This window comes from Oncorhynchus gorbuscha, linkage group LG12 (genome assembly GCF_021184085.1).
Source record: "Oncorhynchus gorbuscha isolate QuinsamMale2020 ecotype Even-year linkage group LG12, OgorEven_v1.0, whole genome shotgun sequence".
NCBI lineage: Eukaryota > Metazoa > Chordata > Actinopteri > Salmoniformes > Salmonidae > Oncorhynchus > Oncorhynchus gorbuscha.
The window spans coordinates 76,908,100-76,920,125 of NC_060184.1; the positions used below are offsets into that span (position 1 = coordinate 76,908,100).

Sequence of the window (12,026 nt, forward strand, 5' to 3'; positions counted from 1 at the left end):
GGGTATTTTACCAAATGGGTCTATCTTCTGTATACCACCCTTACCTTTTCACAACACAACTGATTGGCTCAAACAAATTAAGGAAATGTACTTTTAACAAGGCACACCTCTTATTTGAAATGTATTCCAGGTGACTACCTCATGAAGCTGGTTGAGAGTATGAAAAGCTGTCATCAAGGCAAAGGATGGCTACTTTAAAGAATCTCAAATCTAAAACACTTTTTTTGGTTACTACATGATTCCATATGTGTTATTTCATAATTTTGATGTCTTCACTATTATTCTATAATGTAGAGAATAGTAAAAATAAAGAAAAACCCTTGAATGAGTAGGTGTGTTTAAACTTTTGACACGGTACTGTACAGTGTTTTATTGCGATATTGTAATTACTTCGCCACCATGGCCTATTTATTACCTTACCTCCTTTATCTTACCTCATTTGCACTCACTGTATTATTGACTGTATGTTTGTTTATTCCATGTGTAACTCTGTGTTGTTATATGCGTCAAACTTCTTTGCTTTATCTTGGCCAGGTCGCAGTTGTGAGAACTTGTTCTCAACTGGCCTACCTGGTTAAATAAATAAAAAATAAAAAATGTATATGTTTTGTGTTCTCTAGGGCAGTGGAGGGATAGACGGAAACCCTGTGAGTATTCTTCATGCATGTCATTGTTCATTGTGGCTTATCTTTCATTCCTTAGGACTTCAAACGTTCATCATTACTAGACTTAAACATCTGAGCTGAGATCACTATAGGCCTACTGCATTGTGGGACTTATAGTTTTATTCAATTGCTAACAAGCATCGGTCAATTTTGAAGCCACTTTTTCAAAAGTCTTTACAGTCTGCATTACCAACATGCATCTTTGCCAAACAGTTAATCTCACCTCCAAAACTCACTCGAACAACCAAAACACTTCACACATATCTCAAAATAAGCTTGTTCGACCATAACACTGGCAACAGTTCTCACTCAGAAAGAATACATTGTCACTCACAACGCTCTGACCTAAAAACACTAACAGGGAGCATTACATACAGTGGGGAGAACAAGTTTTTGATACACTGCCGATTTTGCAGGTTTTCCTACTTACAAAGCATGTAGAGGTCTGTAATTGTTATCATAGGTACACTTCAACTGTGAGAGACGGAATCTAAAACAAAAATCCAGAAAATCACATTGTATGATTTTTAAGTAATTAATTTGCATCTTATTGCATGACATTAAGTATTTGATCACTTGCCAACCAGTAAGAATTTTGGCTCTCACAGACCTGTTAGGTTTTCTTTAAGAAGCCCTCCTGTTCTCCACTCATTACCTGTATTAACTGCACCTGTTTGAACTCGTTACCTGTGTTAAAGACACCTGTCCACACACTCAATCAAACAGACTCCTACCTCTCCACAATGACCAAGGAGACCTGCACAAGGCTGGGATGGGCTACAGGACAATAGGCAAGAAGCTTGGTGAGAAAGCAACAACTGTTGGCTCAATTATTAGAAAATGGAAGAAGTTCAAGATGACAGTCAATCACCCTCGGTCTGGGGCTCCATGCAAGATCTCACCTCGTGGGATATCAATGATCATGAGGAAGGTGAGGGATCAGCCCAGAACTACACGGCAAGACCTGGTCAATGACCCGAAGAGAGCTGGGACCACAGTCTGAAAGAAAACCATTAATAACACATTATGCCGTCATGGATTAAAATCCTGCAGCGCATGCAAGGTCCCCCTGCTCAAGCCAGCGCATGTCCAGGCCCGTCTGAAGTTTGCCAATGACCATCTGGATGATCCAGAGGAGGAATGGGAGAAGGTCATGTGGTCTGATGAGACAAAAATAGAGCTTTTTGGTCTAAACTCCACTCGCCGTGTTTAAAGGAAGAAGAAGGATGAGTACAACCCCAAGAACACCATCCCAACCGTGAAGGAAGCATGGAAGTAGAAGCATCATTCTTTGGGGATGCTTTTCTGCAAAGGGGACAGGACGACTGAACCGTATTGAGGGGAGGATGGATGGGGCCATATATCGCGAGATCTTGGCCAACAACCTCCTTCCCCTAGTAAGAGCATTGAAGATGGGTCGTGGCTGGGTCTTCCAGCATGACAACGACCCGAAACACACAGCCAGGGCAACTAAGGAGTGGCTCCGTAAGAAACATCTCAAGGTCCTGGAGTGGCCTAGCCAGTCTCCAGACCTGAACCCAATTGAAAATCTTTGGAGGGAGTTGAAAGTCCGTATTGCCCAGCGACAGCCCCGAAACCTGAAGGATCTGGAGAAGGTCTGTATGGAGGAATGGGCCAAAATCCCTGCTGCAGTGTGTGCAAACCTGGTCAAGAACTACAGGAAATGTATGATCTCTGTAATTGCAAACAAAGGTTTCTGTACCAAATATTAAGTTCTGCTTTTCTGATATATCAAATACTTAAGTCATGCAATAAAATGCAAATTAATGACTTAAAAATCATACCATGTGATTTTCTGGATTTTTGTTTTAGATTCCGTCTCTCACAGTTGAAGTGTACCTATGATAAAACTTACAGACCTCTACATGCTTTGTAAGTAGGAAAACCTGCAAAATCGGCAGTGTATCAAATACTTGTTCTCCCCACTGTACATTATTAACTTTTCTCTTTGAAGTTTGAATGATTTGTTCACATAAATCAGTATTTCATTATAGAAAAAGAATAACACCTTTTCACTTTATTGACTGTACTAAAGTATATGTATCAATAATTAATCAGAACTGCAGCAATTTGCTTCAATAGCCTTTATTTTACTTGTGTAAAATGTAAAGTTGAAACAAATTCCTGAAATTCCAATAATAATAATAATTTAAAACATCAACATGTATAATCAGTCATACTGTACCATACTGTGAGGGTTCTAGTTCTCATCAACATGTATAGTATAATCACTCATACTGTACAGTACTGTGAGGGTTCTAGTTCTCATCAACATGTATAGTATAATCACTCATACTGTACAGTACTGTGAGGGTTCTAGTTCTTATCAACATGTATAGTATAATCAGTCATACTGTACAGTACTGTGAGGGTTCTAGTTCTCATCAACATGTATAGTATAATCACTCATACTGTACAGTACTGTGAGGGTTCTAGTTCTCATCAACATGTATAGTATAATCACTCATACTGTACAGTACTGTGAGGGTTCTAGTTCTCATCAACATGTATAGTATAATCACTCATACTGTACAGTACTGTGAGGGTTCTAGTTCTCATCAACATGTGTAGTATAATCACTCTTACTGTACAGTACTGTGAGGGTTCTAGTTCTCATCAACATGTATAGTATAATCAGTCATACTGTACAGTACTGTGAGGGTTCTAGTTCTCTCTCTCTCCTGCATTTGGCCACAAGTTCTCATCAACATCACATCTCATGTCTTCTCGAGCAATGCATCTTGGAAAGTATATTCTGGATTGTCTAATCCAACCCTGGCAGTCTTCAGGAGAAGTGTCTCCACACCCTGGCAGTCTTCAGGAGAAGTGTCTCCACACCCTGCCAGTCTTCAGGAGAAGTGTCTCCACACCCTGCCAGTCTTCAGGAGAAGTGTCTCCACACCCTGGCAGTCTTCAGGAGAAGTGTCTCCACACCCTGGCAGTCTTCAGGAGAAGTGTCTCCACACCCTGGCAGTCTTCAGGAGAAGTGTCTCCACACCCTGGCAGTCTTCAGGAGAAGTGTCTCCACACCCTGGCAGTCTTCAGGAGAAGTGTCTCCACACCCTGGCAGTCTTCAGGAGAAGTGTCTCCACACCCTGCCAGTCTTCAGGAGAAGTGTCTCCACACCCTGGCAGTCTTCAGGAGAAGTGTCTCCACACCCTGCCAGTCTTCAGGAGAAGTGTCTCCACACCCTGGCAGTCTTCAGGAGAAGTGTCTCCACACCCTGGCAGTCTTCAGGAGAAGTGTCTCCACACCCTGCCAGTCTTCAGGAGAAGTGTCTCCACACCCTGGCAGTCTTCAGGAGAAGTGTCTCCACACCCTGGCAGTCTTCAGGAGAAGTGTCTCCACACCCTGGCAGTCTTCAGGAGAAGTGTCTCCACACCGTGCCAGTCTTCAGGAGAAGTGTCTCCACACCCTGGCAGTCTTCAGGAGAAGTGTCTCCACACCCTGCATTCATATTATCCAGTAAGGACATCTGGTCATGTGGATGTTGGTCATAAACCTTCCACCTCCACGCAGAGAAAAACTCCTCTATGTGGTTTAGGAAGGGGGAGTATGGAGGCAGGAATAGTACTGACATCCTGGGATGTGCAGTAAACCAGTCTGACTGCAGCAGAGTGGTGGAATGCCACATGATCCCACATAACAACGAAGGTAGGGGAGTTTCTTGCCCCTCTCCTCCACTGGCACAAGTCGATTATGCAGGTCCTCCAGAAAATAAATGATCCTCTCTGTATTGTAGGGGCCGATGAGTGGTTTGTGTAACAGAAAACCATCATTGGACAGTTCTGCACACATTGATGTTAGCTCCTCCCTGGCCTGGGACATCCACGGTTGCTCTCTGTCCAATCACATTTCTTCTCCTGTGGCATGTTTTTTGCCTGGTTAAATCCAGCTTCATCCACAAAGTATGCAGTTTGCCTGGCTTCCATCTCCATGACTCTCTAAAATACAGTTAATCCACAGTTTCACAGTACTTTACATTATGTATAGCTGTGTATGTACCCTGTTGGGTTATTAAACAGACATCTTACCTGGACATATTGATACCAGAGTTCTTTCACACGTTCACCATTTCTGTCAATGGGTACAGCTGCTTCATCCTTATTTTATGTTTCTCTAGGACTCAACTGTCGTTGTGCTGACCGTATTCACAGTCCCAACAGTGATATAGTCGTTGTGCTGACCGTATTCACAGTCCCAACAGTGATATTGTCGTTGTGCTGATCGTAATTCACATTCCCAACAGTGATATTGTCGTTGTGCTGATCGTATTCACATTCCCAACAGTGATAAAAGCGTCTGCTAAATGGCATATATTATTATTATATTATTATATTGTCATTGTGCTGATCGTATTCACATTCCCAACAGTGATATTGTCATTGTGCTGATCGTATTCACAGTCCCAACAGTGATATAGTCTGTCAGCACTTTCTCGCAGTTTTATTGCATTGTTGCCAATTACCATGTCAACAATGTCAATTTCCTGCGGATCTGATAACATTCTTTCTCTCCTTCCTGTGTGAGTCAACCTTTGGATCCTACTGAAAAACACAAAACAATCAATATATTTCAACTTGTCAGAACATGTAAAAAATGTGAACATACTGTAATATGTAGTTCAATTATCATTGACGGATGCAAATCTCACCTGTTGTTTTGATGGAAAATTTCTACTATTATTGACGCAACTGTTGAACGCAGCAGATTTGGTTGCACCCTTAAACCAGCCTCTCTCAAAGAGAGACCGTGGTTTACAACTGTCACGTTCTGACCTTAGTTCCTTTGTTTTTGTCTTTGTTTTAGTATGGTCAGGGCGTGAGTTGAGGTGGGCAGTCTGTTTGTTTTTCTATGTTGGTTTTTGAGTTCGGCCTAGTATGGTTCTCAATCAGAGGCAGCTGTGAATTGTTGTCCCTGATTGAGAAACATACTTAGGTAGCCTGGGTTTCACTTTTGGTTGGTGGGTGTTTCGTTTCCGTGTGAGTGTTTGGACCACACGGTACTGTTTCGGTTATTCATGTCATCGTTTATTGTTTTGTTGTCTTCGGGTGTTCATTTGTCTTTATTAAAATCATCATGAACACTTACCACGCTGCGCTTTGGTCCGATCCTTCCTCCTCCTCCTCAGACGAGGAAGAGGAAGACAACCCTTACAACAACATGGTCAATAATTGTGGCCCTTATTTCATCAGAGACCACCGCTCTTGGTCTTCTTCTCCTTTGTCCTCATTCTCCCTCTCCCTGCCACTCTTCCTTCCCCCACCAACCTGTCTTCCTTGATCCATGTCTCCAAACTAAATCATTCTGAAGTCGTCCTCTTTTGTTTGTTTGGTAACGAGACTAAAAGAGGACACTTGCGTCGGCGTTCAGCTGAGACTGCAATCAACTGTGTTTGGAATGATTAAATATTCTGCTGAGATTTTCGATATGTTTCAGTCTAGTTACTGCAGAAATGCACGACATTTGCCATCATTCTGTTTTGAATGTGTTTTTAACCTTTTTGAAAACAGTGTGTCAGCATTTGAAAACATGTGCTGCAAATATATAGTTTAGCAGGTGGTGGAGAATGAATGAGAAAAGAGGAGTTTGGTACCCATACACTTCTGTTTCTCTGACTGTGTGAAGAATTTTGACAGTGTGACTTCAGTTTTGACCAATGCATGTTAGCAAAAAAAAACATGAACTATTTTTCTTTTAAAATAGTGTACAGAGTAGTTCCAGTATTGTGTTTTATTCTGAATCTCCACCCAATAAGGCCCTACAGTACACACTACATAACAGAGACTTGACTCTGTTGTTCTGCTGTATACAATAATTCCCACACTCTCTATCTCAAGAACACAAATATTCTCATTCCACTCTATACACTCCACGGCTTCTGAGGCGCACGCAGACGATACCTCACATGTGTACACCAGACCCAGTCCCTAAGCCAACTTCGGAGGAAAGGGGGAGGCAGTCATTTGGAAATGTTTTACAAAAATGAGGAAAGTTGAGTCTGTGTTTATTTACAACTCACGTCCCTGGACTTCAGAGATGAGCGATGGAGAGGGGATCTTCTACGGTGGTCCCTCTAGGGGGTCTTTGATCTGCTCCCGTGCGTTTCGATCTAGTGTGGGTTTGATCAACTCTGAAGCCCAGGTCCCCTGACCTCTGTGTGAAGAGATATGGGGTGCTGCTCACACATGTGGGGTACATCTGTATGGGGTTGTCTGTCTCTGTCTGTCTGTCTGTCTGTCTGTCTGTCTGTCTGTCTGTCTGTCTGTCTGTCTGTCTGTCTGTCTGTCTGTCTGTCTGTCTGTCTGTCTGTCTGTCTGTCTGTCTGTCTGTCTGTCTGTCTGTCTGTCTGTCTGTCTGTCTGTCTGTCTGTCTGTCTGTCTGTCTGTCTGTCTGTCTGTCTGTCTGTCTGTCTGTCTGTCTGTCTGTCTGTCTGTCTGTCTGTCTGTCTGTCTGAGACTCATAAAGGTACCTCAGAGAGGGATTAGATAACTGTTATAGTGAAAACTGTCTGGAGTGATATAACTCTGGAAGGAAGGGCTACACATCCATCCAATCGTCAACTCCTGTCAGTCCACCAATCATTGTTAGAAAGCCTATTGTAACTGTACTCAACCCATGTGGATATCTTCATATGTTTTAACCCATCAGCCATTTCTCATGTTGATAATCCTCACTTGTTGTGTTTCCTAACACAGGGAGAAACTGGAGTTCAGGGATTCCCAGGCTTGGCAGGAGATCCTGGTCCCAAAGGAGACAAGGTGCAACATCACATACTGTCTAACCGAGGGCTGGTTACATCAAGGGCTGGTTACATCAAGGGCTGGCGATTCATTACATCAAGGGCTGGCGATTCATTACATCAAGGGCTGGTGATTCATTACATCAAGGGCTGGTTACATCAAGGGCTGGTTACATCAAGGGCTGGCGATTACATCAAGGGCTGGTTACATCAAGGGCTGGTTACATCAAGGGCTGGCGATTCATTACATCAAGGGCTTCATTACATCAAGGGCTGATTCATTACATCAAGGGCTGGCGATTCATTACATCAAGGGCTGGTTACATCAAGGGCTGGTTACATCAAGGGCTGGTTACATCAAGGGCTGGCTATTCATTACATCAAGGGCTGGTTACATCAAGGACTGGTTACATCAAGGGCTGGTTACATCAAGGGCTGGTTACATCAAGGGCTGGCTATTCATTACATCAAGGGCTGGTTACATCAAGGGCTGGTTACATCAAGGACTGGTTACATCAAGGGCTGGTTACATCAAGGGCTGGCTATTCATTACATCAAGGGCTGGTTACATCAAGGGCTGGCGATTCATTACATCAAGGGCTGGTGATTCATTACATCAAGGGCTGGTGATTCATTACATCAAGGGCTGGCGATTCATTACATCAAGGGCTGGCGATTCATTACATCAAGGGCTGGCGATTCATTACATCCGGTGTGTTAGTGCTGGTCCATCCGGTGTGTTAGTGCTGGTCCATCCGGTGTGTCAGTGCTGGTCCATCCGGTGTGTCAGTGCTGGTCCATCCGGTGTGTCAGTGCTGGTCCATCCGGTGTGTCAGTGCTGGTCCATCCGGTGTGTCAGTGCTGGTCCATCCGGTGTGTTAGTGCTGGTCCATCCGGTGTGTTAGTGCTGGTCCATCCGGTGTGTTAGTGCTGGTCCATCCGGTGTGTTAGTGCTGGTCCATCCGGTGTGTTAGTGCTGGTCCATCCGGTGTGTTAGTGCTGGTCCATCCGGTGTGTTAGTGCTGGTCCATCCGGTGTGTTAGTGCTGGTCCATCCGGTGTGTTAGTGCTGGTCCATCCGGTGTGTTAGTGCTGGTCCATCCGGTGTGTTAGTGCTGGTCCAGAACTAAAATCTGCATTATCCAACAAGGGTCTCCCAGGATTGGATTAAAAAACACTGTTGTACTTGGTTGTTGTGTTTTAACCCTGGATTGTGTTTGTTTGTTGACACCTGAAGGGTGACTCTGGAGTGGGCAAACCTGGTCCCCCCGGACCTCCTGGACCACCGGGTCGACCCAACTCCTCCAGATCCCCGGTATGTAGTGTGGAATGAACCACACCGTTGTGAATAGATGGATGGAGGAATTATTTGGAAGATTGATTTGGTTGTTTTCGTTGAGTCATCAGTTCATTCATTCATTGTAAGCGTATGTGGTTTTGCAGGATGGTGTGGACGGCTCAGGCTTAGAGTACTTTGAAGGAGACACAGAGATTATGACAGTGAGTGGTCATCCTTTTCAAATCTCTAGAATCCACCTGCTGCTGTTCTGCTCTCTGACTAATAGCCACAAACACCATTTGGGCACACATAAATTAGCATATACATTTATGCGTTATGACAGATGTATCGTGTTATTTTGTTAGCGTTAATGTTATTGATTTATTTTCTTCATCCAGGGTCCACCTGGTCCTCCAGGGCTTCCTGGGCCCCCAGGTTCATCTGAGGGCCTCTCTGCGTCCCCTGGGGCTCCCGGGGAAAACGGGAAGGATGGAGAGATGGGTAAACCTGGACTGCCTGTGAGTCACCAAACACTGAAACTCCATCAAATCCAATCCAATTTTATTCGTCAAATGCGCTGAAATCAACAGCTTACAGTTAAATGTTGAATACAACAGGTGTAGTAGACCTCACAGTGAAATGCTGAATATAACAGGTGTAGTAGACCTCACAGTGAAATGCTGAATATAACAGGTGTAGTAGACCTCACAGTGAAATGCTGAATATAACAGGTGTAGTAGACCTCACAGTGAAATGCTGAATATAACAGGTGTAGTAGACCTCACAGTGAAATGCTGAATACAACAGGTGTAGTAGACCTCACAGTGAAATGCTGAATACAACAGGTGTAGTAGACCTCACAGTGAAATGCTGAATACAACAGGTGTAGTAGACCTCACAGTGAAATGCTGAATACAACAGGTGTAGTAGACCTCACAGTGAAATGCTGAATACAACAGGTGTAGTAGACCTCACAGTGAAATGCTGAATACAACAGGTGTAGATGTTACAGTGAAATGCTGAATACAACAGGTGTAGTAGACCTTACAGTGAAATGTTGAATACAACAGGTGTAGATGTTACAGTGAAATGCTGAATACAACAGGTGTAGATGTTACAGTGAAATGCTGAATACAACAGGTGTAGATGTTACAGTGAAATGCTGAATACAACAGGTGTAGATGTTACAGTGAAATGCTGAATACAACAGGTGTAGATGTTACAGTGAAATGCTGAATACAACAGGTGTAGATGTTACAGTGAAATGCTGAATACAACAGGTGTAGATGTTACAGTGAAATGCTGAATACAACAGGTGTAGATGTTACAGTGAAATGCTGAATACAACAGGTGTAGATGTTACAGTGAAATGCTGAATACAACAGGTGTAGATGTTACAGTGAAATGCTGAATACAACAGGGCTGTAGACAGAGGCATGGAGGCCATGACGTTGTAGTGTGTTTGATGATGCCCTGTGTTGATTTAGGGGAGGAGGGCTGTAGACAGAGGCATGGAGGCCATGACGTTGTAGTGTGTTTGATGATGCCCTGTGTTGATTTGGGGGAGGAGGCCTGTAGACAGAGGCATGGAGGCCATGGCGTTGTAGTGTGTTTGATGATGCCCTGTGTTGATTTAGGGGAGGAGGGCTGTAGACAGAGGCATGGAGGCCATGACGTTGTAGTGTGTTTGTGTCATGCAGGTGAATGAGGACCCAAAAGCGACTTCACGAAAACAGAGTATTTAATCCAGAATAAACTTTACAAAACAAAAAGCATAATACTACACGGACGGAACAGACTGGAGACTTGATCGAGAACTTGCCTCGGGAAGGCACTTGAACCTAGCAGACTCAGACACCTGCTCACCACGCAGCATCTGGGGAGGCAGGGCAAAACATAGACACAGCACGGTGAATTATAGATGAGGATCCGACAGGGCAGGTGAAACAAGGAGAGAAATAGGGACTCTAATCAGGGAAAAGGATCGGGAACAGGTGTGTAAATGATTTAGGGGAATAGGAACAGCTGGGAGCAGGAACGGAACGATGAGAGAAGAGAGAGCGAGAAAGTGAGAGAGGGAGGGGGAGAGAGAGGGATAGAAAGAGGGAAAGAACCTAATAAGACCAGCAGAGGGAAACTAATAGAATGGGAAGCACAGGGACAAGACATGATAATTAATGACAAAACATGACAGTTTGATGATGCCCTGTGTTGATTTAGGGGAGGAGGCCTGTAGACAGAGCCATGGAGGCCATGACGTGTTCTTATATATTACAGCTTTATTTTTAACGATTTCAAAAAGTGCATTGGAATTTCACTTTTAATCACAAACAGTTAAGTTTGTTAACGAACCGATGTGGTTATATAATGGTTAGATAACCCTTATACTGAAGTTTAAAACCCTGTCTTAAGCACGTTTGTAAATGTGAAAAAGAAGGGACATTTTATTAGTGTTGCATATCTGTTACTCAATCTAGAAGGAGCACAGTAGTGACATCACTTAGATACCAGCTCTTTGAAGTTCTCTTTTGGAACACTGTGTGTCACCCAGTCATTTAGCCAAGCTGTAAAAGGAGCTCTGTGTTTATAAGCAAGTCTGCTCCCATTTGCAACGGTAACCACAATCCCAGCCAGCGTCCCTCTATCTCTCTCTGTGGTCTAGCCTGCACCACACAATAGAAGCTGCCTAGCCTTCCCTCCTTAGAACATGTTTACAGCTCTGACGTCTCCCTGCTCAAAGCCAGGGACCTTGATCACAGAGCACTATGGGAATTCCAACCCTCCGTGTTTGACAGACCAGGGCAAAGTCGGTGTTATCCAATGATACAGTTAGGTCTTTTTTTTCAGCCCTGGATCGGAGGTAGCTGGTTGGTTAGTCTGATCCTAGATCTGTGGTCAAAAGTGATTTACTTTCCTAGTGGTGAGGTATTGTCACGAAACTTGCCGAAGATGGTGCCTCTTCCTGTTCCGGCGGTGCTCGGCGGTCGTCGTCGCCGGCCTATTAGCTGCCATCGATTCCCTTTCTGTTTGTTTTGGGTTATTGGGTAATTGGGTACACCTGTTTTGTATTAGGGTTTGTTTGTAGGGTATTTAAGGGCACTAGGCCCACTGGGTATTTGTGCGGGCTTGTTTGATGGTGTGAGTTATTTGTGTATTTATTCTCCGGACTATTTTGTCCTGTTGTTTGGACTGACAACTTATATACGCCCTGTGTGTTGGCGTGACTGTTTTGTTGCGCTGGGGAATACATTTGAAAGAAAGCCTGAACCCTGCTCTCTGCGCCTGATTCCACCCACCACTCCTAGTTGATCGTAACAGGT

The 12,026-nt window shown here is 43.9% G+C and overlaps 1 protein-coding gene across 3 annotated transcripts in view; it reads left to right on the forward strand.

Annotated features, from left to right (window-relative positions):
* The window catches only part of LOC123991412 (collagen alpha-1(XVIII) chain-like), a 133,454-nt gene that overhangs the window by 77,663 nt on the left and 43,765 nt on the right, over window positions 1-12,026 (forward strand). For all 3 annotated transcript variants that reach the window (XR_006830792.1, XM_046292986.1, XM_046292987.1), the window contains exons 9-13: window positions 621-647; window positions 7,385-7,447; window positions 8,665-8,742; window positions 8,871-8,927; window positions 9,105-9,224. Coding sequence is in view for 2 of the 3 variants with exons in the window: in XM_046292986.1 (XP_046148942.1) it covers window positions 621-647; window positions 7,385-7,447; window positions 8,665-8,742; window positions 8,871-8,927; window positions 9,105-9,224 (345 nt within the window). In the remaining variant the exon portion in view is untranslated. The remainder of the gene's footprint in view (window positions 1-620; window positions 648-7,384; window positions 7,448-8,664; window positions 8,743-8,870; window positions 8,928-9,104; window positions 9,225-12,026) is intronic.